This window comes from Conger conger, chromosome 15 (genome assembly GCF_963514075.1).
Source record: "Conger conger chromosome 15, fConCon1.1, whole genome shotgun sequence".
NCBI classification, from domain to species: domain Eukaryota; kingdom Metazoa; phylum Chordata; class Actinopteri; order Anguilliformes; family Congridae; genus Conger; species Conger conger.
The window spans coordinates 15,629,751-15,655,467 of record NC_083774.1 but is presented as its reverse complement, the minus strand read 5'-3'; the positions used below and the strand labels follow the sequence as shown (position 1 = coordinate 15,655,467).

At 45.4% G+C, this 25,717-nt stretch overlaps 2 protein-coding genes across 4 annotated transcripts in view; one reads left to right on the top strand and one right to left on the bottom strand.

The window, feature by feature from the left end:
- LOC133111035 (ubiquitin carboxyl-terminal hydrolase 8-like) overlaps positions 1 to 15,396 on the bottom strand; it is an 18,850-nt gene extending 3,454 nt beyond the window's left edge. For 2 of the 3 annotated variants that reach the window (XR_009704962.1, XM_061221171.1), the window contains exons 1-15: positions 14,388 to 15,396; positions 13,525 to 13,701; positions 13,113 to 13,257; positions 11,113 to 11,198; positions 10,190 to 10,328; positions 8,625 to 8,667; positions 8,143 to 8,314; positions 7,314 to 7,476; positions 6,665 to 6,806; positions 5,961 to 6,223; positions 4,579 to 5,037; positions 3,839 to 3,913; positions 3,064 to 3,329; positions 2,372 to 2,593; positions 1,112 to 1,322 (exon numbers count right to left, since the gene is read on the bottom strand). Coding sequence is in view for 2 of the 3 variants with exons in the window: in XM_061221171.1 (XP_061077155.1) it covers positions 1,112 to 1,322; positions 2,372 to 2,593; positions 3,064 to 3,329; positions 3,839 to 3,913; positions 4,579 to 5,037; positions 5,961 to 6,223; positions 6,665 to 6,806; positions 7,314 to 7,476; positions 8,143 to 8,314; positions 8,625 to 8,667; positions 10,190 to 10,328; positions 11,113 to 11,198; positions 13,113 to 13,257; positions 13,525 to 13,625 (2,487 nt within the window). In the remaining variant the exon portion in view is untranslated. Of the gene's footprint in view, positions 1 to 1,111; positions 1,323 to 2,371; positions 2,594 to 3,063; positions 3,330 to 3,838; positions 3,914 to 4,578; positions 5,038 to 5,960; positions 6,224 to 6,664; positions 6,807 to 7,313; positions 7,477 to 8,142; positions 8,315 to 8,624; positions 8,668 to 10,189; positions 10,329 to 11,112; positions 11,199 to 12,978; positions 13,047 to 13,112; positions 13,258 to 13,524; positions 13,702 to 14,387 lie in introns of those variants that run through there. The other variant, XM_061221172.1, reaches the window with a different exon arrangement.
- On the top strand, positions 15,055 to 25,717 carry gabpb1 (GA binding protein transcription factor subunit beta 1). The gene is made up of 8 exons (XM_061221173.1): positions 15,055 to 15,292; positions 17,508 to 17,615; positions 18,163 to 18,330; positions 19,618 to 19,812; positions 20,262 to 20,409; positions 21,905 to 22,084; positions 22,838 to 22,953; positions 24,959 to 25,717. Exons 2-8 carry the CDS (start codon positions 17,508 to 17,510, stop codon positions 25,109 to 25,111), a joined length of 1,068 nt encoding a protein of 355 aa, XP_061077157.1. The 5' UTR covers positions 15,055 to 15,292; the 3' UTR covers positions 25,112 to 25,717.

The window sequence follows — 25,717 nt, the reverse complement described above, 5'->3', positions numbered from 1 at the left end:
TGGTGCCACCAGTTGCTTCTATTTCTCAGACTGACTTGAATAGAGTGGAGTCAGAGGAAGACCTTTCAAATGCGGCTGTAACATGCGGTCCACGGTCACCCAACGGACTGCAATCTCAGACCGTGGGGCTCATTCACACATTACAACATTGTGCCTTAAACGAACAAGCCATCCAGCAGCGGAGACGGACACTGTGAAGCAAACGCTGTCAAGCATCTCCCTCACGCTTCTTAAACAAACATTAACAAGCACACGGTCATACACACTCCTTAAGCAAACACCACCAAGCACACAGTCTCATTCCCTCTCCATTGCTGGCAGTCATTTTTCAGAGCAGCAAGTTTTCAAAATATGTTGCGTTACTAAATGACACATCCTGAAGCACAAGAAACACACCCCAACATGGTCAGGGTGACATTTACAGATAAAATCAGTTTTATGTAAACAAAAAAAAAAAAAAAAAAAACAAGAATCCCTTATTAACACAACTGCACATCAGCGCGGTAATTGTTATGAACTGAGTGGAGCTGTTGAGGTGGGGGTTCGGCTGGAGAGCAGGCTATGAGGATGAGCGTCAGAGAGCAGACCAATCGCACCTGCACACCAAGTACAGGACAGAGGCCTACACCGTGCTCTTATGAGCCACTTTTAAAAGAGGCTGAATAAGCCTGGATCCTCCTCCAGCTGCACGACACGGCCACAGGGCTCACAAGCAGGAAGTGCAGGGTAGCTCTCTGGACTGGGAAACACCCAGGACTGACATGCAGGAAGAGAACCTCACATCACCCCACACGGGACACACTCACAGTACGACAGAAACACTCCACACAGACCCCTTCGAGGTGGGGGGGGACGCATGACACGTGACCAGTTTACTTACTCTCTTAATAGTGCCACCCAAAAATGAACAAAGAAAAGAAAAGGAAAAAAAAAAAAGGGGAGAAATTGATAGTCAATGCAGTCAACTGGAAAAGAGGTTCATCTTGAGGTCAACATCACAGAACTATACGCACGGTATTTCAGTTGATAAACATTAATGAGTTCCACACTACCCCGACTCCCCCCCCCAAACCCCAGAACGGCCCCCTGCCCCAGCACACCCAGGGGGTACCTTGTTGAGGTCCTCGTGCAGCCCGTCCATGAGGAAGAGCAGGAGCTCCTGAGAGTCTTGCTGCTCGTAGCCGGCGAACTGCTCGTTGATCTTCCCGATGGTGACCTTAAAGTCCCGCGGGCTGATGCACTTGTACAGCCCCGACCACAAGGCCTTCATAATCACCCCAAACTCCTCCGCCACCTCGCCCTTGTGCCCCAAGATGTTCGCTCTGCCGTCACCAAGAGGGAGGAGAAGAGCAGACCGTGAGCAGTGATAGAACAATGGAGGGGTACTGGCGGCTCGATTTAAACAACCAATCATACGCTCGGCTTTGCAGTGGAGCAATATTGCATTTTATTAATTTTTTTATCAAGTCGGCAACAAATTCGATTTCAGCACCGTCCATCATGGTACAAATCTGTGCAGTTAATTGGGCACTCCCTTAAATATGTTACAGAGAAAATACCTTTTTTGCAATCTCACTAAAAGACAACCACAATGATGAACAATCAAAATATTTTTTAAAGTGACAAAACTAAAGTGCGCCCTGATGTGCAAAATGTAACATTCAGTTACTTCACCGGTTCAGGACATGCCGTGAGCGAGCGAATACCTCATGATATCGCTTTGGGAAGTATCCTGATGGGATGGATCCACACTAAGCCAGTCACAAAATAGTGACCAACAGGAAACCAAGTGGGAATTCACTTTATTCTGCCCTCTTTCCCCTGCCTTTTCCCATTCTTTTCTGAATGAAAATGAGTGAGTGAGTAGTACCAGAAAATACTAAGTTATTAAATGAAAACTACTGTTCTGATGACCGTATGCACTTAATTATTGACATTGACCAAAAAATCTCTATATATGGGATTTATTTTGGTTTTCCTTGCATAAATCACAAGACTTCATGGAGAATTTCATGAATTAGCCTTTCTTCATCTGTATGCACAATTTCTCTTCCGCATGAACAAAATAGCAGTTCCACCAATAGCAACATTTGAGGCAGGGCACACCAGTGAAATGTAGTTGAAACAGAGACAAGGCAAGGATGAGACAGAATGACATTGCACTGTGTGTTCGTCGTTGCACGTAACCCGTGAGGACAACGAATTAGCTATGTTTTCTATTTATATTCTAAGGCCGCTCAATCTTTCACTGTCGCATCGTGGTATGTTTGGAATGGGGTTTTGGCCACCGTTTATCACTCTGCCTCCAGCACAGGAATCTCACCATGTACCCGACCAACGCGCAAGGTAGCGTGACTCGGCAAAGCCTCACCTGTTGATGTCCTCCAGGTACAGGTTCCTGTTGAAGTACTCGGTCATGGCGGGCGTGTTGCACAGGCACTGCAGAACCGAGTTCATGTAGCAGGTGTTCCCCAGGTTACGCAGCCCCGTCAGGGAGGACCCCAGGCCCCCGAACACGGGGTTCAGGTTACGGATCTTAGCGGCAGACGGACGGGCGATCTCGGCTTTCGTGTACGCCGTCACGCTATGTGGCCTGATGGGAACAACACGGGGGAAAGGGTATAATGAGCCAGTCTGGTTCAGCTCTACAGTGGGAAAGGGCTATAATGAGCCAGGCTGGTTCCAGCTCTACAGCGGGAAAGGGCTATAATGAGCCAGTCTGGTTCAGCTCTACAGTGGGAAAGGGGTATAATGAGCCAGCCTGGTTCAGCTGTACAGTGGGAAAGGGGTATAATGAGCCAGTCTGGTTCAGCTCTACAGTGAGAAAGGGGTATAATGAGCCAGGCTGGTTCCAACTCTACAGTGGGAAAGGGCTATAATGAGCCAGGCTGGTTCCAACTCTACAGTGGGAAAGGGGTATAATGAGCCAGTCTGGTTCAGCTCTACAGTGGAAAAGGGGTATAATGAGCCAGTCTGGTTCAGCTCTACAGTGGGAAAGGGCTATAATGAGCCAGGCTGGTTCCAGCTCTAAAGTGGGAGCGGGGCGGGGTTCGGCTCACACACTTGGTGCCCCTGTTGACGGTCGGCGTGGCGATGGGCTTCCTGGGGCCCTCCTCACGGATGTCCTGCGTGATGTCGGGAGAGGAGTAGGAGCGTTTGAGCTTGGACAGCTCTCGGTCGGCCTCCGGGTGCACCTGCTTCTGCTTCTGCTTCAGGGTGGGGGGTGTGGCCGGGGGCGTGTGTGACACGCTCACCTCCGGGGGGTAGAGGTGCACGCTATTGGTCGGCGAGTGGTAGTAACGGTATGTGCCCGTCACCGTGTCCAGGAACTGCCCAAAAATAAATAAACATGTCCTGATAGTTAATAACTTTTCTTTACAGGAGGTCAAAGGCAAAGAGTCGACAGTGGCCTGGTCTCGCATCAAATATATAAATGACAAACAAATATTACAGAAATACATTGTAGTACCAATTGTTCAATGACTCAATTTTTTTAATTTTTCATGTGTGCTAGTGGGCACAGTACATATAGTACTTGATTCAGTTTTTAACTATTCTGCCAAATGACAAATGTATAGTATGTTTACCTAGGACCTTTCATTGAATTATCTTTGAAAGAATCTTATTTATACAGGTGCCTAAGACTTTTGCACAGCACTGTACTTTATAGTACAATGTGTTCAATGACTCAATTATAAACACAGGTATGGCATGCGTGCTAGTGAGCACGGTACATATATTCACAGTAGCGGAGATGCAGGTAAACGTGACTGAGGTAGTATGAGTGTGGTGTATGGGAATGTGGGCACGGCATGTGGGCGTGGTTCTGCTGTTTTACCTTCATCCAGCCCTCGGGCAGTCCGGGGACAGTGCGACCCATCTCCTCACTCCGAGCTCTGGTCAGCGGCTCACGCTGAAACAAACACACACAGTTTCACAAGGGCTCACCTCTCCCAAGCCAGCAATTCAACTGCCTTCCCTGACCTTGTCAAACTGCCGTACAGAATGCTCCAATAAGCCAGGTATTCAGTGTTACTGGACATCAATAAAGTCATAAAACAGCCTCAATAACTGGTGATGGTGGTCAGTCAGACAGACCAATCAGAGAGAGAGACAGCAGTCAGACAGACCGGTCAGAGAGAGAGACAGCCGTCAGACAGACCGGTCAGAGAGACAGCAGTCAGACAGATCGGTCAGAGAGACAGCCGTCACAGACCGGTCAGAGAGACAGCCGTCAGACAGACCGGTCAGAGAGACAGCAGTCAGACAGACTGGTCAGAGAGAGAGAGAGAGAGAGAGAGAGAGAGAGCAGTCAGACAGACCGGTCAGAGAGATAGCAGTCAGACAGACCGGTCAGAGAGACAGCCGTCACAGACGGGTCAGAGAGACAGCAGTCAGACAGACCGGTCAGAGAGACAGCAGTCAGACAGACTGGTCAGAGAGAGAGAGAGAGAGAGAGAGAGAGAGAGAGAGAGAGAGAGAGAGAGAGAGAGAGAGAGAGAGAGACAGCAGTCAGACAGACCGGTCAGAGAGACAGCAGTCAGACAGACCGGTCAGAGAGACAGCAGTCAGACGCACCTTCATGTCGCTGACGATGCTCCTGGGCACAGACGGCAGGCAGGTGTTGTTGAGCTGTGGGTGGACGCCCCGGTCCCTCGTCAGGCCCCTCTCTCCTCCCTGCTGCTCCTCCTGCACGGCCTTCTGTCTCTCCAGCCTCCTCTTCTCCTGCTCCTTCTCCTCCTCTCCCGCCATCTTCACTTCAGTCCTCTTCTCCTCTCCCTCCTCTCTGGGTTTCTGAGCTGCTTTTGCCTCTTTCCCCTCCCGCTTCCTCTCTTCCTCCTGCACACTCGGCTTCTCTCTCTTCACTCCCTCCACCTGCCCCTCCCCTGGGGTGCTGCCGGGCCGGGTTTGGGCTTTTCCGGTGCGGTCTGGTGCCGCCGGCCCGTTCAGGATGGACTTCCGGTCCCGGCCTGAAGCATCCGCCTCACTGCTGGGCCGAGCACCCTCAGCGACTGCCGGCTTTCTGGAGCGATCGACCTGGATACGGGTCAGGAGGGAGCAGTGGACACAGTGAGAGCCCATTCTTTTAAACCAAGGGTGTCAAACTAAACTCCCAGGGGGCCGCAGAATCTGCAGGTTTCTGTAGTTTCCTTTCAATCACCTGAGGCCTAAATCAATGAATATCTCAAGAACAAGGTGTGTCCATGCCTTAGCCAACCAAATGAACCACTGGTGCCGAGAACATCGAGAAAACTACCAGACACTGCGGCCCTCCAGGACTGGAGTTAAACCTGCACATACTGCAGCCCTCCAGGACTGGAGTTAAACCTGCAGACACAGCCGCCCTCCAGGACTGGAGTTAAACCTGCAGACACTGTGGTCCTCCAGGACTGGAGTTAAACCTGCAGACACTGTGGTCCTCCAGGACTGGAGTTAAACCTGCAGACACTGTGGTCCTCCAGGACTGGAGTTAAACCTGCAGACACAGCGGCCCTCCAGGACTGCGAGTTAAACCTGCAGACACTGTGGCCCTCCAGGACTGGAGTTAAACCTGCAGACACAGCGGCCCTCCAGGACTGGAGTTAAACCTGCAGACACTGTGGCCCTCCAGGACTGGAGTTAAACCTGCAGAGACAGCAGCCCTCCAGGACTGGAGTTAAACCTGCAGACACTGTGGCCCTCCAGGACTGGAGTTAAACCTGCAGACACTGCGGCCCTCCAGGACTGGAGTTAAACCTGCAGACACTGCGGCCCTCCAGGACTGGAGTTAAACCTGCAGACACTGCGGCCCTCCAGGACTGGAGTTAAACCTGCAGACACTGCGGCCCTCCAGCACTGGGGTTTGACACCTGCGTTTGAAACTAAAACAACAAAAAAAAAGAAAATGAAAAGGACGTACGATGAAGGGTGAAATAAAAAGTGGTGGTGAATTGACCGTGGCTCCAGAGGCATGGCCCCACCTGAGGGACAGGCCCAGCCGTGCCCGGGTGCTGGCTGGTCGCTGCTTTGCTGGACGTGTCAGCGGGGGCCGGTGAGGGGGCTTGGGACGTGGCCGGGGCCTTCGGCTGCGCCCTGGGGCCCTGCGAGTCCAGACGGGGCCTCTCCCCTCCGGCGGCTGACCCGTTCACCTCCGCGGGGGGCGTAGACTCAGGGCCCGGTTCTGGTTCTGGCAGGGCTGGAGACTTGGGTCTGGGCTCCTCCAGCGAGGGGTAGCTGAAGTCCACTGAACTCAGCACAGCATAATGGATCAGTCATTACCTGGTATCAAACTGTAATACCCTCTTTACCCAAAATCTCCCACCAACACCAAACACTTAAACCCCCTCCTTGCACTGGTTATATTTTAATGACATTGGACATCACCGACAATATGAAGTGGCTCCACCGAAATCCCAAAGGGGTTTTCCCTTTGGTTGAGAAAATTAAGAATTTTGTAGGATTTTAATAGGGGCTCAAGACAATAGTATAGCAGTAATTTTAACAGCAGGTTGAGAAGGTATAAGGTAGAAAGAGCCATATGGCACTCTTGGGATTTTATGGTAGTCATGCTTGAGTGCCATATGGCACTGACGACTGAAAGGGTTAAATCAAACTTTACAAGTAAAGTAAAAAAAAGCAAAGGAATGGGGGTAGAAAGAGTTTCTACGTCCGGCAGCATACGTACATGTTGGGAGGGGGTGGTTGGGTTGTTCCCTGGGCGGTTTGGCTTTGGCATTGGAGGTGAACATGGGGTAATAAAGCAGCCAGCTGTCGTAGCCTCCCTCCAGAACCAGGGGCTCTGCGTGGAGAACGGTCTCACTGTCCCACTGGGGAACCAACACAGACGCGCGTTCAAAACAGATACCACCGAAAGCTTTCTTTAAATGAACGTTCCATTTAGTTTGCCACCAACACCTCTTTAATACAAATGGATGCGACTTCCTAGTCTGGCAATCCTAGCTAGCTGATCATCCAAGATTTTTTTAAAAAGGTAAGAAATATTACATTGAATAAAGGGCGTCATAACAACCAAATGACTGTCAACTTTCATTCTCTCAGCTGCATACCATTCCTGTTTGACGTGCGCTACGTTTTGCAACCGTCCGCTAACGATTGCCAACGATTGTGGTGAACAGAAAGAAGGTTGAACATGTCGAATACATTCCTGAACCATCGCGTAAATTCACCCCCCTCCTCCTCCCACGCTCTCAATACTCCAAGCCAACGACCATGACTTCTTCAAAATGAAAACTTCCGCTTTCCTTTCTAAACACAGTTCAGAAGAATTTCTGCGAAAAATGACAGTGCACTCAGTGTGTGTCTGAGGTGTTCACCTTATACAGGGCGTCCTTCAGGCTCTGCAGACAGGAGCCCAGCCGGAGGTCCGTCACAGAGCTGAACCAATCCAGAAGGACGATATAATCGGCCAAGCCCCGCCTCTTCCACTGCTCCTTTGACTCTTCTGGAAGCTGGGCCTCAATTTGATTGACAGTTATTCTGATTTAAAAAATAATAATAAAAAATACATATAAACAAGTCACAATTATAAACCTTAAAAGCAGGCAAAAATAGAACAAGACGGTCACAACGCTTCTTTTCATATTCAGCAACAGCCTTACATATTCACAGAATATCCAGATTTTTGTATTCCATTTACAAAAGATAGAAAATGACAACCTGCCATCCAGCTCATCGAAGCTTGAGTTACCTAGACTTCAGAATTCCCATTTACAAGTAAACTTTACTACACTGCACTGCACTGGGTTCAGTACTTAATTTGGTTCAATTCAGTCTATTCTTTATAACCGTATGAACACGTCTTAAAGTACATTTTCGAAAAATCAAATCGTAATACTTGTGTATTCACACCAAAGTGTATTTCAATCCAGTTCCGGGAAAACTAGATTTTATGATTTTACATCATTGCGTACCAGTGGGCATGCATATCAATCAATTTCAGGTTCCTTTTCACACAGGGGTGTGCAGTCAAATCGACTCCACCCTTCAAAAATTCACCCCAAAGATGTGTTTCACTCGTGTATACGTCATAAGCTAGTGCTGCTCCAACTTCCCTTTCAGCTTGTCTTTAACACCTGATTAGAGGAGTTCTCAACCCCAACCCTTAACCCACCCCCCTTCCTTCTCCTCCTCCAAACCTCCTACCCTGGGCTGATGATCTCCGCAGGGACGCTGATACACCTGTGGGAGGGGACCTGGATTTGAGACTCCTCGAAATCTCTCCTGCTCCTGGCATCCATCACCACGATCCTGACGCTCTGCTCCCTCATAATGCAGAACAGGGCCTCTGGGGTCAGCCCCCCGGCAGGGACGGCAGCTGGACGGGAGGAGAGGAGAGAGCCGGGGTCTCCGGGTAACTCACCTCCTGCAGGGGGCTAGCATGGCTCAGCTCACCGACACGGCCTCCCACACCTTTTCTAGATACAAAGAGCCCCACTGTTTAACCCCAAGTTATTCTCTCCTTTTCTCCGAATGCGGTGCCCTCAGTTGCATTTGTAGGTCCGGCTCACTGCTGCCCCCCCCAGGTGATGCTACAGATAACAGCTTTACTTCACTGTCCTCACTCCCTGAGCCAGCGCCAGACCCCCCCCCCCCCCCCCCCCCCCCCAGAATGAGCACCTCCTTACCTTTCGGGGTGTCATTCCTCAAACTCTTTGGTTCTCCCTTCACCTAGACGAGAGACGTGCAGGAGAAAACACCTCACTCAGCACCACTGCTTTACATTCACAATGACTACCAGAGCTCAAAAGCAGTCCATACCGCCTTGAATTAAAAAAGACAACCATGGATCAGACAAGCAGCACTGTATAACCGCGCCCCATCTCTCACTCTTCAATTATTAAAATGCATAAGTAAGGACATCAATAATTCAAGACTGAATTATACAATTTGTTTATGATCCAGTAGACAATGAGCACAATCGCTTCCAGTTCCTTTAAAAAACGAGACGGAAATCTAAACGCAGTTCACCGGACGTAGGCAGTGGTTTGAAACACTGAGAATTCCCATAGAGGAAAACTTGAAGTCTTATCTTCTGATGAGCAAACAATTACACAACCGCTTTCTCCAAATAATGGGTTTCACATCGCAGTTATTTAAAAAAAGTTATCACCAGATGTGCAAAATTGTTCACAAAACTACAAAAGAGTTCAAGTTTTCCTCTATGGGGAATTCTATTAGAAGAGTGAAAATCTGGACACATATTGACCCCACATCAGATTTTTCTAGATTTCAGGAATGTTTTAGATCCGAGTCAGGAAAATGGAAAAAATATATCTTTTAATTTGGACTGCAGTTCCCGAGACAATTCCCTCTCTGTCTGTCGAAGCTGGATAAAAATGTAGTATTTGACTGACTGAAAATGTTTTTAACAGACCTCATTTGCATTGTGAATTTGGCCCCCCTAGAAAACTTTTTTTAAATCCATGCGTTTCCTTTGATTTTACATTAAAAGCAGGATGACCATTGGATTCTACACTTCAGAATTTATTGAAATTGACATGTTGTTTCTTTCGGCTAATTTAGAGGCATTTTCTGGCATTTTTATTTAAAGATTTTTTTAAAGACGAAGAGCGCCCCCAAGAGGCCAGGAAAAAAGGGGAAAAAAAGATATACCTTAAAATAGTAAAATCCTGATTTTAGGTCAAAACAGTTGTCCAGATTTTCACTCTCATAATAGAATACCCCCAAAGGGAATTTTAATGGATTCAAACCACTTCCTTGGGCCAGTAACTTTTTGTGTGTGGAGCGGGATTTTAGCACTCCACGCACAAGTTCTCAAAAATGATACTGCACTTACTAAACTGGGCTCGTCTGGTGGAAAACTTGCACAGAAAAAGAAAAACACAGCGTAGGCAAGTCTAGAATGCTTTTAAACCTGCCTGCGTTGTATAATCCTTTCTCTCTGGCTGTCAGCTGACATTTTGGGTCTCACCTCCCCAACACCCTTTGCAAGGATGGCAGTCAAAACATTGGGCGAGGGCCAATATGAAATAAAGATTTCATAGGACTATAAAACTTGTGTGTAGAGTATTTTCGGAAATCTATCGTTTGAATTATTGACTCTGCCATCTGTTCCAGCGGATAATATAATGATGCCATCTCTCCATCGGCCAAAAGGTCAGCAGGGTGGCGACAGCCTTATGGCTGCAGGCCTGTTGGTTCAGACACCCCTTTGATAGGTTTTCAGTACCTTGTTGTCCTCTTTCTTGGTGCCTGCCGTCTCTTTTAAAGGCCCCCTCCCCGGCTCCCTCTGGGACTTCTCCCTCCTCCGCCTCTCCTCCTGCCGCTCCCTCTCGTCCAGCTGCTTGCGCACTTCCGCCTCCTCGTACCTGTGTGTGCCACTCTACTGTTAGACTGCACTCGTACCTGTGTGTGCCACTCTGCTGTTAGACTGCACTCGTACCTGTGTGTGCCACTCTGCTGTTAGACTGCACTCGTACCTGTGTGTGCCACTCTGCTGTTAGACTGCACTCGTACCTGTGTCCCACTCTGCTGTTAGACTGCACTCGTACCTGAGTGCCACTCTGCTGTTAGACTGCACTCGTACCTGTGTGTCCCACTCTGCTGTTAGACTGCACTCGTACCTGTGTGTCCCACTCTGCTGTTAGACTGCACTCGTACCTGTGTGCCACTCTGCTGTTAGACTGCACTCGTACCTGTGTGCCACTCTGCTGTTAGACTGCACTCGTACCTGTGTGCCACTCTGCTGTTAGACTGCACTCGTACCTGCGTGTGCCACTCTGCTGTTAGACTGCACTCGTACCTGTGTGCTTCAATGTGCGTTAGACTGCAAGGCTCCACCGCAGGCCCAGTCGAGACTGCAGTCAGCACGCTCTGTTCCAGAGCTACATAACCACCAACTGCAGCTCGCCCCGCCAGATAAGAGGGCATTAGCAACTCAGAAGAAAAAAATGGAATGGTGGCCCTTCAGGACCGGAGATGGGCAGCATTGCATCGCTACGGTTTCAAACGCCCTGCTCAATTACCGCAGAGCAGCTCGCAGTGGGTGTTCTGAGTGCTTAAATACAGTACAGGCGCAGTAATGAACATGACCGCAGCACACATTTCAGTTAATATCTCAGCAGCTCGGAGGAAAGCAGAAACATGGCCAACCTGAGCTTTAGGCTGTCGGACAGCTTCTCCGCCTGCTCGATGGCTTTTTTGAAGCTGGTTGGCCCCAGTACAGAGAGAAAGAATTCCTGGGGAGGATAGAAAAGACAGAATACAACAATGTATAATTAATGGCCAGTTTAAATTTCATAAAAACAAAATCGATACAAAGTTTCTCATGAGAATCCTGCACCCAGCAGTCTTACAGCATGAATGCACGGTGAGAACAAGTACTTTGCTTTGCATTAAAACCGATTACAATCAATTATTTAAATTCTACCACTAGACATTAAATTATTCAATACTTCGCCCCATGTACAGTATGTGCAGAAAAAAACTAGTTTGTAGTTGAAAGACTGCTCGTCTCCGTCAAAACTGCCATGGGGAAGGTTATAATTATAATTCTGCCAGGGTTCAAATAGTGCTATGTCTTCAGTGGGTATAGACTGATTAAGCAGATTTATTGCTTGCTTGCTTGCTTGATCATTGTCAACTACACTAAGTTCCACATGCCCTTGGTGTAATTTTAATAACTTTCCTCCTTGATGACTGACATGCCCCGATATGTTTGTGTCCGTGTGCCTTCTGTTTAGTTCAGCGTGCGAGACGTGAGAAATTCATTTCCAGAGACGTTTTTCTGCTTTGTGATGTCCATACAGCAGGTCTCCTAATCCTTTAGTCTGTATGCATATACAGGCACCGACAGGTTTCACACACCTCACTTTAATCAGGCGACTAAAGTCCAACCAGGACTCATGTAACACAGCAGGGCAGCAGAAAGGTTGGGGAAATGGCCTTGACACTCTGGCGCAGGAGGTTTGATTCCCAGGTGGGATGCTGCCTTTGTACCCTTGAGCAAGGTGCTTAATGGGGTAGGTCACCCAAAAGTGTTTCCGACCTTAATTCACAGGTCGTTTCATCGAGAACTACTTCTATTGAAGTGCGGCAAAAATACGCCCAGTGCACTGGCCTACAAATTTGATAGAAATTAATTTACCTTACCAAACTAAACTATGATTATGACTTGAATTGATCACCGAAAAGTAAGCATTTACTTGCAGCACCATATATGTAGGCCTACAAGGCTATGATGTGGTCAATAAATCTGAAACCAAAAAACAACTTTGCATGCAAAGAAATATTGCGGAACAGGAGGTCTCAAAGCACTTTAAAGTGATGAGGGGGAAACCAGGCCTTAACCACCACAAATGTGTAAGCACCCATGTGGGTGAAGCAACAGCGGCCATTTTGTGCCTGAATGCTCACCACACATCAACTGTGGTGGACATCTCTTTAGGCAAACCAATCAGGAGATTATTAGCTGGCAGACTGAGAGAGCCGGATACAGAATTTATCCACGACACTGGGGAACCACCTCCTCTTTGTGAAGAGTGTCAAGGGATCTTTAATGACCACAGTGAGTCAGGACCTCAGTTTAACATCTCATCCAAAAAAAAAGTGTGTCTTACTACAGTGTCCTCATCACTGCACTGGGGCATTGGGGTTTATTTGACCAGAGTGAATATCGCCCCCAACTGGCCCACCACCACCACTTCCAGCAGCAACTTCCCAGGAGGGGAATTTTGCATTTTGGGAACTATCTGATAGTCCCAGGTACAGATGGTTCCTGAACTATTTTGTACAATGAAAAACGGGCATTACCTTCAGTAGAAAAAATAGTTTTCAATGAACCTGTGCACAAATTAAGTTCTATGGATGTTTGTGAGTAACTGCATGAAATTTTGCACTTTGAGGTCACAAAGATTTAAAAGACAGCTTTAAAAGGTTCAGCTACAGCAAATACAGTATCAAGAAAACTTTTCAGCAAGACTATCAGGATGGACAGATGCATACCTTGTGGAAACATACCTTCATTTTACTGCATCTTTAACCTGAATTGCTTCAGTAGCTACCCAGCTGCATAAATAGATTGTAGCCTGTGCAAAAGAAAGTAAATGCATAAAAATAAAGAAATGAACAGTTTATCAAAGCTGAGGATGTACCTGTTGTTGCTTGAAATCGGGCCTTTTTTTGATGATGTCATAAACGGTCAGGTATTTCATGTACAGCACATAGGCCTTTTCCTCATCTCCGTCAAGGCGACTCTCCTCAGCTGCTTTAAGGATCTTGCAGGCACTCTGTACATAACTAAGGACCAACACAAACATGACACAATGAATAATGCTCAAAAGCAGATAATTAAATGCGCATATAATAACTGATGCATTTGCCCCGATTTGCATCTGAGATTATAATTTCATTTGTAAAGTATTGATTTTGCCAAGGTAAGTACCAAAGACCCAACCTTTTGCTATGCAGCACCAGCAATTTTTCTATTATCATAGCAACAACTGATTAGTTTAATCTCGCCATCATTTTATTGTATTCGTGGAAACAGAGATCAGTAATTTATACCTTCTCGTGTTAATTTTATCAGGCTTAATTTCAGCTTTCTTGTTGAGATCTCCCAGAGACGTCGATAGGTACAGCTCCTTTACAACGGTTACGGCTGGCATCGTTGAAGGTATGTTGGAAAAAAGCACGCCAGGAAACTTAATTTCACATACTGACCATAATGTAGCGCGGAATCACCTGCAAAAAGGGAACATTCAAGTTCAATACCCTAACATGATTTTACTTCTCGGCCGTTACTAATTTCTTGTAAACCAAGTGCGTCGACAATAAAATCTCAAATCTAAAGACTGTTTTTTGTTAGTTGCCTATCTAAATGTATGAGGCTGCTGTGAATTAGGACAAAATAACAGTGGAACTTTTATGTACTGAGTGACCTTCGCATTATTTCAGATATCGTGCTTGCAGGATTAAATTTAGAGCGATGTGCATCGCAATTACACGTTATCACAAACGTTATTACATTTTGGCAGAAATATACCCCAGGTCAACCTACTTGCGAGCATGAACTCACAATGATGGCGTGCTTTTAGTTCCCACTGCGTAATATTATTAAATGTCATTCCGGGAAAAACTCAACATATGCCGGTAACATTAACATTACATCACCTTTGCTCATCAGAAACACAGTTAAAATAAAAAGCTTGTCATTTGACCCACAACAGTAACGTTAGCTTTGGTTACCTAACGTTAGCTATCATCAAATCAAATACGAAAAAAGTAGCTAGCATCATTTCAAAGCAAGCTAGACAAGAGGTCGCACAAAAACTAGACAATTGCACATAGCTAAATGGTTATAGCTAATATTAGTTCGATTTAAAAAAAATGAGATCACACAGCGACAGCACGTCAAAAAAGTGTCTCACCGCAACGAAGTTGTCATTTTGATGGGCTATCCTGGCAGACAGCTGATTACCGGAACAGAACTCCTCAATTGTTGACTTGCTAGCAAGCTCAGGAGGCTAACGTTATATTAGGGGCGGGAATGGTTCAAAACAGCCAGCTTTATTAACACCAAGTCTTACAGTAGTTTGTTAAAATTATGCTAGTTATCAATCTGATGAACATAATCTTGCTTGTTAATTAGCGGATTCATTTAGAAGTAGCTAGCTAGTTGTTTAGACTAGTTAATGCTAGCTAGCTCCTGAAATAGCCAATAGCGGTTCTATATATGACGTCAGCTAGCCATGTAGCTACAAGCAATATTAATCACTGAAGTTTGTCCATCTTTAACTGAATTGCCCAAATGTCAGCTTATGGCAGCTTGCTCAAAGAACACGTGGAAACAAACAAGTTAACGACTTCAGTAAATTAACAGGAGCCAATATGAATTTACTTTACTGTCAACAAAACTTCGTACAAGTGCCAAGTAACAGCGATACACGGCAACCCTGTAAAACACAAGACGCATGCGTACTCGCGCTATGTATCCATCCGCACATACGTATTCATTTTTAAACGTATCCTCAACAGAATCATTTAATTGTGCCAACAATTTAGTTTATTGGAGACCATCGTTACCATCTATGTCATCCGAAAATGAATAAGTTGCGAGGAGGCACGTTTGCTATCGCAGTCGAGTTTATCTGCCCATTGTAGTTCAAAGCAAAATGGTTGCATTGCCCTGTTGTACACATCCGCGCAAAATACGGGACTTTTCTTTGAGTAGAAAAATTGGGCGCCGAACGGACGGCATCTCAAGAAATTACCCCGATTAGTTAACGCCAGCAGCGGTCTGTATTACTGAAGTTCCGCTTACTGAAACCCCAAGGTAAGGCTTGTACGTTACGACTATCACTATGTCAGACTATAAGGAATCTTTTCCAGGTCAGTGTCTGGGTATTTTGTGTGGCCCCACCGGATGTGGAAGTTGATCTCTTTGCTGGTGGAAAAATAATTCAACTTCCCCCGGAACCCCGATCAGCCGACCAATTTCCTGTTTATTGCATTAACGTGCCAGATTTCCGGGGTTACTTCTGTATAAAGCACGTTTTGTTGAATATTGGGGAGAATGTGTATTTGGCGATTTAAGTATGGGGTGTAGGTCTCTTGTAATAGCGAGTTGGGGTGGGTGGGGGTCGTGTTGTTGTTATCAGAGAAAATGGTGGCCGAGTGGATGAGTGGTTCTTCACTCGGAGCACTGGGCAATGCGGTAGCATGTTATCTAGCTTGCTAGCTAGCAACAACACGATGTACCATCGGAGTACAGTTTGCGGTCTAATTCACTGAATTAAATTTGCTGGCTACCTACTGTGCAGACGACACGTCTCCCTCGAATGTAATCAGAAGTAGCTAATGGATACGCAAATTTTCTGTGTCGCATTAGCCTGAGCAGTACAGCTAACTAACGTGGCTGGTTTTGGAACTTTCAACTTCCCAATATCGACGGTATGAAATGTAAATGAATTGTTGGTCTAGGCTGGAATTCGGTTAGGCTTAAGCCGGAGTCACGGTAATGTAGCTAGTGCGTACTGTGTCATTAGTTTGCGACAGTCGTCTCCATTGCTAATTTTGAATAGATTCCAGTAGGCTATGATATTTCACCAAATCGAAGAACTGAATATTTGCGTATGCCAGGCGTGTGTCTTTAGATCGGAGTGTGTTGGGGAAATTGCTGAGGGGACATTGATTGACTGTATTAAGGCAGTGAACTCCTGTACACCCACACAGCGGGTTGATATTAATGTTCTGTTCTGTTCTGTTCTGTTTATGTTCCTGCTGCACAATAAATACATATCTGAAGTATACGGTCGTATTTGTTCATTTGCAATGTTTTCCATTCAATTTCTTGCCAAATAAACCAAATATTTCTGTTAAACTTTAAAAGTTTAGGTAGTAATATAAACAATTAAAAGGAATTCCAAAATCTGATAGCTTTCCTTGCAGTGAAACAAGTCTCCCTGTATTAAAATAACGTTGACATATTGCTTACAAACACACTTATTAACTGTATTATACAGTTTGTGGCCTTCAGTTTTGGAAATTTAATGGAATCTGAAAGCAAGACACAAAGGACACTGACTCAACAAAACCCAAGAAGAATACCTCCAAAAAAGGCAAATGCAGATTGTTGATTTAAAAATGTTGAAATGGAAAATAATGAATGCATGCAGATGTTTCAGTCAATGGACCATCACCATAAAAATAAAGACAGACATTTCAAGCAAGCACATTTAGTGCAGTCTAAGTATTTGGATAGTGGCACATTTTGTTTTGTTTTCGCAGTACTTCAGAAAACAAATTAAACTGTGCCGTGCATGATGAAGTGCAGACTTTCTGTTTAAATTTGAGTGTTTTTCCATCCATACTGATTATTACAGCCCTGTTCTTATTTATATATACACAGGGCTGTAATAATCATACACATAATTTCATTCAATAATGAAAAATGAATTGAATTGGTTGAACTGGTGAGGCTCTCTAGCCCTCCTCAGCTTCAGCAAAGCTGCTTGTTTCACACACTTATTACTTGTACAATTCACAGCATGGATTTATGAAGAGTAATTGAAGCTGACAGTCTCCACTTTAACCACATGGTAATTCGTTTTAAACTGCTTGGTGGTTTACAGAGTGAAAACAACCAAGAATGTGTCAATCTTCAAATACTTACAGACTGGAACTGGAAATCTTTTCCTGCTCTTGCCTTTTTTAAAAATTTATTTCACACTATTTGTGTTTTCACACTTGCCTATTTGTGCAGTACTAAAAATCGGTTTTCCCTCTGATAAGCCTTGAGGAATGGAGGTGCAGCTATATTTTATGGGACTGTGTATATGACCGCCTGTAGGTACACTTTAGAGGTAGGACAAGGCAAGCATTGCCATGTTATGTTATACACTCAGTGACCATTTTATTAGGTAGACCTGTACACCAGCTTGTTAATGCAAATATTGATTCAGCCAATCAATGTGGCAGCAACTTAATGCAAAAATACACTCCTCTGATAACAGAGGAGTGTATCAGAAAGTTCCTCTTTTCCACACTAGATGTCGCTAGTGGACATGGGAAAAAAGCTGCTAGAAGCGGCTCGATCAGGACAGGATGACGAGGTGCGGATCTTAATGGCCAACGGAGCACCGTTCACGACAGACTGGGTAGGTATTCCCCAAAATATGGGTTGTGCTAGGGGTGGAGTTTGGTCATGAAATACTGCATAAGATATGCTTTCCTTCAGCGGTTACACCAGTAAAATTACACCCTGCACTTGTTACATGCAATAAATAGTTACAATGTATAATACAGAATACACCAATTCACAGTGCAGTACACCTCTGCTCAGCTCAGCACTGGAGTATCACAGTGCCTACAGGCTTCAGCCAGGAACCAATTTATTACTGATCATTGTATCCATTTAACAAACTGGGTTTAACCCCCCCCCCCCCCAGTTGTGATGGTGGTTGTCGGTCTAAAGGGCTTAAACTTCAGAATGCAAAATGTTTAGGCAGAGCAGAGCTGTCTTCAAGTTAATATTCACAACTAATTCTAGTAGTCACCAGATGAACCTATACCATGGCATCGAGGTCAAGTGGGAGACTGGCGATGTAGGATGGGGACTTGGGGCGCCTTTCCTTTGAGAATTTAGTGCCTTTTTGGAATGTGTGCCGTCTGTACACCGGCGTGACCTCTGACCTCTCTGTGTAGCTGGGGACCTCGCCTCTTCACCTCTCGGCCCAGTATGGCCATTACTCCACCACGGAGGTGCTTCTGAGGGCGGGCGTGAGCCGGGACGCCCGCACCAAAGTGGACAGGACCCCCCTGCACATGGCGGCCGCGGAGGGCCACTCCAGGATTGTGGAGGTGCTGCTGAAGGTTGGTTAAATACGCATAACTCCTACATTTCTACTGATTGCACTCACAAGATTTGTCTCCAATCTTTTAAGTTCATCTAAAGTTAATTTCGTTTACTCTTGATTAATGCAAAATTGCAAAAATTCTCTGGAAATGTAGGAGTGTTCACAGAAACGCATTCCTTCCCTCTGAATGGCATTGGACTGTCTGACCCAGACCTCCATTGTGGCTCTACATATTAAATTACATGGCATATTTACATTAGTTACCCGAGTAACAGACAAATAGGGGAAACAGACAGACATGGACACAAAGACACAAAGCATACAAAGACAATATAAGGATGAGAATGCCCATCGGACCACTGAGCTGGAAATTGAAGTTGGTATGACAAAAGATAATGAATGCAATTTGGCGATGACAGTCCTGCAACGTTATTGGAGATATCTGACCTGTGAGTCCCCTCTGAAGGAGAGATCCTGGGAAACCAGTTGGTCCTTGAGACAGAAGTTGGATCCTCTCAGTTCCCATCGCTTGTTTTTAACAAGCATCTTTTTGTTGAAAGTGCTCAAACTTAGATCAATCGGAACAGGACAGGACTGCCCCTGTCCATTTCCATTTCCATTTCCATTGTAGTCATTTGGCAGACGCTTTTAATCCATAGCGATTTACAAGTGCATAGGTTCTTCCACAAGTTAAAGCATCAAATCCATAACTAGTAAAATACGCATGAAGGGCTGTTCTAAACAAAAAGACAGCCATCGTAAGTACAATGTTTTTGGGGTTGTTTTATTTTTAGGGTTAGACAAGAGGGGTATCAGAAGGAAGGGGGGGAGGGGGGGGATCAGGAGGGAGGAATATGTCCAGACAGGTACAACAGGATAGGAGCTTTAGGCTGACCAGGGCTCCGCAGTTCACTGCTGTATTTGGGTACTGTAGCTTCACAGCAGGTACCTAAGCCATATCGTATGCCACCCATGCTGACTACTCAGTGCTACATGCCTTGATACAAAGCTCAGATAGTGAATAGAATAGCTTTCTTTTTCCCAGGGGGAACTTCAGTCCTGTGCGGCCTGGAACTTTGATCTCAGCAGCTTCATGCATAGACTGCCTTCCCTTTGATAGAACCAAGTAGAATGTCATTTGCGAGGTAATTGTCCAATTTGGAGAAAAAAAAAGAAATCTATTTTATTGCCAGAGCCAGTTTGCTCGACAGTGCTTTCATCGTCCCCCTGCAAACACGCTGGCCGTTCAGGGGGGAGAGAGCAGTCTCAACAATGCACGCATTGACTCAGACCTTGATTACAGCACGGGGCTGACGTCAATGCCAAAGACATGCTGAAGATGACCGCGCTCCACTGGGCCACAGAACATGGCCACCCCAACGTCGTCGAGCTGCTCATCAAGTACGGGGCCGACGTCCACGCACAGAGCAAGTTCTGCAAAAACGCACTGGACATCGCTGTGGACAACTGTAATGAGGAGCTGGCGGAGATTCTGCAGGTAACGGGATTAACAGCATTGGACTGATGATGGCTCCATTACATGTTATTTATCTGAAGCATTTATCTGAAGCGACTTAGTTGATTGACTAAGCAGGAGACAATCCCACCTGGACCAAAGTGGGGCTAAGGGCCTTGCTCAAGGGCCCAACAGTTGTGCAGATCTTATCGTGGCTACACCGGGGATTGAACCACCAACCTTGTGGATCCCAGTTATGTACCTTAACCACTAACCCGGTTGCCTTGTCAATCACCGTAAACCAGATCTTTGATTGTTCTGCTGCACAATTAGCTGAACACAGGAGTCATTTGTGTGGGTCTCTCCACCTTCTCTCACAGGGCGCATCAGTATTTCTTTTCATGAAAATGAATTTTCTTTTCATGAAAATGAATTTTCTTTTCATGAAAATGAATTTTCTTTTCATGAAAATGAATTTTCTTTTCTTTCAGGTGTCCATGCAGAACCAGATAAATACAAACCCGGAGAGTCCTGACACCGTGACGATACACACGGCAACTCCGCAGTTCCTCATCGGCCCCGGGGGCTTGGTCAACCTCACTGGTCTGGTTTCTGCAGGAAACTCCTCCAAGTCGGCAGGTATCACGTCCTTTCAAATCAAACCAAATTACCTGCTGCTGATTTGCCCACACTGCGTCACACAACGGCACAGGTAGAGACAAGACCTGTGGAGGACATGTCTAATTATGTACGGATGAGGGGAAGTTAGCTGAAATGCATGGAAAGGTTTCTGTTAGTCAAATGGAAAGCAAATGTCAAATCTCCCACAGCTTCATAGCCGACACTGGCCACCTGTGATGTCATAAGGGCAGGTTTTGTGATGATAATCTTTGTATTCAGAGATTATTTTGATTTGTTTAAAGCCAATGTTGAAGGGTCAGCATGAATGAGCTTGTGAACTTTACTGTCGGGGGGGGGGGATGTGTTTTGCGAAACTGCACCTATGACTCGACTACGCAATCTTTGGCCTTTTCACCAGTCGGCCCAAGCAAAATGAGGGTAAATAACGCAATTTAGTCCATAGAAAGCCCCTTTCATATATCATTGTTTGCCTGATGAAAGCAATAGTTTGGTTTCTAGACTACATGATCTACTTTGGGGGGGGTGGGGGCAGATCAGCAGTTCCCCAGGCAATGTAATTATTGTCGAGGCACCCAAAGAGCAAACCAATAGCCCACAGGATTTGATAAGCCCACAGGTATTTTTAGGATTAAATGAGTGGTTTCCCAACCTGGAGATCTACCATCCTATTGGTTTTCACTCCAACCCTAACAAAGCACAGCTCATTGAATAGCTAGAGACCTCGATGAGCTGCTAATTAGTAGAATCAGGGAGTCAGTGCCACTGGCTTAAAGGGCCATCCATCCACAGCCCTCCCAGCTTCACATGTTTTTCTTTTTCACCGTTTTCTTTACCTTAAAGGTACAATAGGTAAGATTTTTGTTCCAAGACCACTGTAAATCCCTTCCTATCATTGAAAAGGGCTCACTGAAATGTTGACAGCCTTATAGTCCTTAAATTCAGTTGACGGCCGACACTGTACCAAAACATTGTATAACTACAATAATTCAAGCTCATTGGTTTAAAATTGGTTCTAATTGCCACAGCCAATGGCGTTTCAATGTCAGTGTGTATACAGAGAAGGGGGAGGGATAAACAGTGTTGTGGTTTGAAGGTGTTTGTTGCTGCTATTCCTCTCCTGACCGTTAGAAGTCCAAAATTACCTACTGTACCTTTACATTTTGTTGATGCCATTTTAGAGCCTGTTAGTTAATTTGTCTATTCAGTAGTATTTACTGGCATAAATCAGCATTTATCAGGTTTCTCAAGTCCAACTGTAGAATTAACCACACCAAGGAAATTAGCATCCTGGAAATATGTTGGTGGCTATGTGTATGTCATCATCATCATACAGAGGAGACCCATGCAGTTAAAAAGAAGCAAATAGAACTTGATATAATCTCCAATAATATAACTTGAATTTGATGCAGCATCAATTACAGTTTGTGCACAGGAGTTTGTTGCCTGGGGTGCACTGTACTGTGACATGCTGACTGTTTGTATCATTTCCCAGTGATGGCAACAGAGGAGGTGGTGACCGCAGACTCAGTGGACGGAACCATCCAGCAGGTGCTCAGCGCAGGGGGTCAGCAAGTCATCACTATTGTAACAGACGGCATCCAACTCGGCAACCTACAGGCGGCCGGTAGCATCGGCCAGCCCATTATTGTGACGATGCCAGACGGCCAGCAAGGTGAGACGACAGCAAGGTGATGCTCATCGTGCGTCTTCTTCAGGGGGACCCCCGTGAAGCTCCCAGTAATACCACTGGTTCATTTGCTTTTTACCTTGGATATGGCCCAACAATCAAATCTGAAATTGACCCTTATTTCAATTAAATAAGCTGAAGTTTATTTATTTGCACTCGGGCACAGTCTTCTTGGAACAATTTTGGTTGTGATGTCTCTAGGTTGGTTTATCTCAGCTGCTTGAGCTATTGTTGACTAGACTGCTGACGTTCAGTGAGCTCAGTGGTGAATCATGATGGGGTAAAAAGACGGAGAAGCAAAGGAGTTTCCCTTTGTATTGCCCCAGGATGCTCAAATGAGCATTAATGAACGAAACGCATTCCCTTTAAATTTTTTGGGCCTGCCTTATACTGGTTATCGTCACCCAACTGACCTACTGACGATATAGCAGAGGGCACAGCACATAAGGTACTGTCCAAATTGACAGAACATGATGGGTCGGGTGGTTTATATTAGTCTCACGTTGGCTCGTCTCAATGTGCCTCATGCAAGAACATGTCCGTTATAATGCAGTATTTATTTAAATGGGTTCCGTTGAATATATGGTCAATGATATTAACAAGAACAAGGGACATTTTGTTTTTGAGAGAAAGCACTTTTCTGCTATACGTTTTGTTTATATTCTGTGACATTTCATAAATGGGTACCTCAAAATTCAAGCCCAGCCACTGCGCCTAATTCAAAGTGTTGCTCTTTAGTGTTAACAGTTCCCGCCACAGACGTTGCAGAGGAAACCGTTGTCAGTGAAGAGCCAATGGCAAAGCGGCAGCGCATCGAGTTCATTGAAAATCACGTTGAAAGTCCAGAATTCGAGGTGAGTGAAAGCTTTAGCTCCATGGAACATTTTGTTGAACATGGTAGCACTCCAGAGGGAATGTGAAGTGTGCAGAGCTAAACCACATTAACTCCATGTCAATCCCTAGAGTTGCTGGGTGTGGTGAATATTTTACTGTAATTAATCCGTTACAAAGCAGTTGTTTCCACAGTTACACAGTTAACTGCTTTTTGGTCCAAACAGATTTTCGGTTGTTAATATAAATGCAAACATCAAAAAATATTTGAATCCAAAACAATTACGTACCGTAAATCCTAAAATTGGGCGGCACGGATGGTGCAGTGGGTAGCACTGCCGCCTCACAGCAAGGAGGTCCTGGGTTCGAATCCCCGTCGGCCGGGGCCTCTCTGTGTGGAGTTTGCATGTTCTCCCCGTGTCTGCGTGGGTTTCCTCCGGGTACTCCGGTTTCCTCCCACAGTCCAAAGACATGCAGGTTAGGCTGATTGGAGAGTCTAAATTGCCCGTAGGTATGAGTGTGTGAGTGAATGGAGTGTGTGCCCTGTGATGGACTGGCGACCTGTCCAGGGTGTATTCCTGCCTTTCGCCCAATGTATGCTGGGATAGGCTCCAGCCCCCCTGTGACCCTGTTCAGGATAAGCAGGTTTGGATAATGGATGGATGGATGGATGGAAATCCTAAAATTGTGGCCAGGGTCTTTTATTTACTTAGGCTGCACAAAGCACAGGCCTTTATTTGGGGCAGGCTTGTATTCGAGGCAGGCCTTTATTTCTTATTAGGCTTCTGTTGTAGAATTTTATTCTTAGAAATAAAGTAAAAGGCTACACTTAAAGTGGGCCAACACTATCCAACACTTCCTGTCACCGTTCAGAAATCAATTCGTGTAGGCTAATCAGGAACGCCGTTTGGTAAGTCATAGTATCAGTATTAACAGACTTTTATTGCAAATATTCTCAAACACAATAAATCACATGCAAGTCCAGAATCCATAAAATAACAACTTGCCAGACACGCCTTCATGAACAATAACAAATTAGCGTAGATAACAGCAAGTTAACAATCTTTTTTTCCTAAAGTGCGTTTTATTGTGAGACATGCGTTTCGTTTGGAGCAGCATACCAGCAGGCTATCAAAAGATTTTTGCTTTGGTTTGGGATTTAATTTACTTTTAAGCTGCTTCAGCCTTTGGCAAGCTACTCAGAAGGGGGCAGCAAGTGACTGGTAGCTTGAGAGCAACGTGTTGGAGACCCATGGTGTAGGACAGGGGTCAGCAACCCAGGTCCTTGAGAGCCACAGGGTGTACTGGCTTTCGTTGTTACTTGGCATTAATTGATAAATGAAAGCCGTTGATTACACAGTTAACTCACCTTGGGTCTTCTTGGGTCTGAATCGGTTGCTTATTTTAAGGTGGAGAGGAAAGCCAGCACACCCTGCGGCTCTCCAGGACCAGGGTTGCCGACCCCTGGTGTAGGACAACGACTTTTCATTGGCAACAGTATTAAACCAACCAACAATATAAAATATTAAGAAGAGCTCTTTTATTTCATTGAGTTAAATCGAAACAATATCTTCTAGTGCTCATGGACTGCCCTACTGGTAGGCAATATTACCCCGGCTTGTATTTGGGGGCCGGCCTTTATTTGTCTGAATCGACCACGCCCCTGGCTATTATCCGAGGCCCGGCTTCAAATAGAATCCCGGACACAATTTGAGGATTTACGGTATTTGACCCAGGCATGAACCCTACCATGTTCAATTCACCTCTTCAATTTTAATTAAGTTTAGAATGTGTGGATTGTGTAAAATCTAAACCATAAGCTATTGACTATTTACACACACATACACGCACACAGACCAGTTGCAGCACAAGTAGGCTTGGGTAGGCTATTTTCGGAGGTGTAAATACAGCAACAACAAGAAGGAAAAGATAATATCATATACTGCTTATGACCAGCTGTGTGATTTAAAGTTTGTCCGTTCCATGTGAAATGTGTAAATTACACACAAAACTCTGCTTTGTTCACAGGAGAAGGAAACGTTGCAGAAGCAGCTAGAGGAGGCAAACCGGGAAGCGCAGAAATACCGACAACAGCTTCTGAAGAAGGAACAGGAAGCGGAAGCGTTCAGACAGAAACTAGAGGCCATCACGCGCCACCAGAGCGGAAAGAAAGCCGCGTGAGGCATCGCGTCTCACCGAGGACTTGTCTTGACCAGGCGCATCTCAGACTGACCGATCGCAGATACCGCTAAATAAGACCGTCGTGAGGGATTAGGAATGAACGAATTACAGAATGTCGGAGACTGGAGGATTCTGGATGTGGATCGAGAAAGTCCAGTCGGGAACCTCTACGTATAACTGAGACGTTTATCATGTTCTCTTTCGCAAGGAGCTCTAAAGGTGCTCTGACAGACGGACATCGTTGGGTTTTGCGTTACTTTGTAAATAATGCGGGCTGATTTTGGATTTAGGTTTGCTGTATGTTCTTTTTATACCCTTATTTTTATTTTATTTTTTAAACGATTGGTGCAAAATTAACTCAACCTTTGCATCAAAACGAATTCAACGTTTGCACTGCGCTTCTACTCAGAATAATTTGTTTTCCAGAATTAATTACTTTTAATCCAGAAAAAGACATGCATTCTTTGTAAATAGTAGGCCTATTTCTGAAACCAGAAGAAAATCGAATTCTACTCGTTTTGCATTGGAATTGATGTGATCTTTGGGAATGTATGATGTCATTACAATCCAGTACAAACACTACATAAACAGCCAATATTTTATGTT

Coding starts and splice junctions, on each gene's coding strand:
- gabpb1 (XM_061221173.1), top strand. CDS start 17,508: ATGTCGCTAGTGGACATGGGAAAAAAGCTGCTAGAAGCGGCTCGATCA. Junction 22,085..22,837: donor GATGCCAGACGGCCAGCAAG/GTGAGACGACAG, acceptor GTTGCTCTTTAG/TGTTAACAGTTCCCGCCACA. Junction 22,954..24,958: donor TTGAAAGTCCAGAATTCGAG/GTGAGTGAAAGC, acceptor CTTTGTTCACAG/GAGAAGGAAACGTTGCAGAA.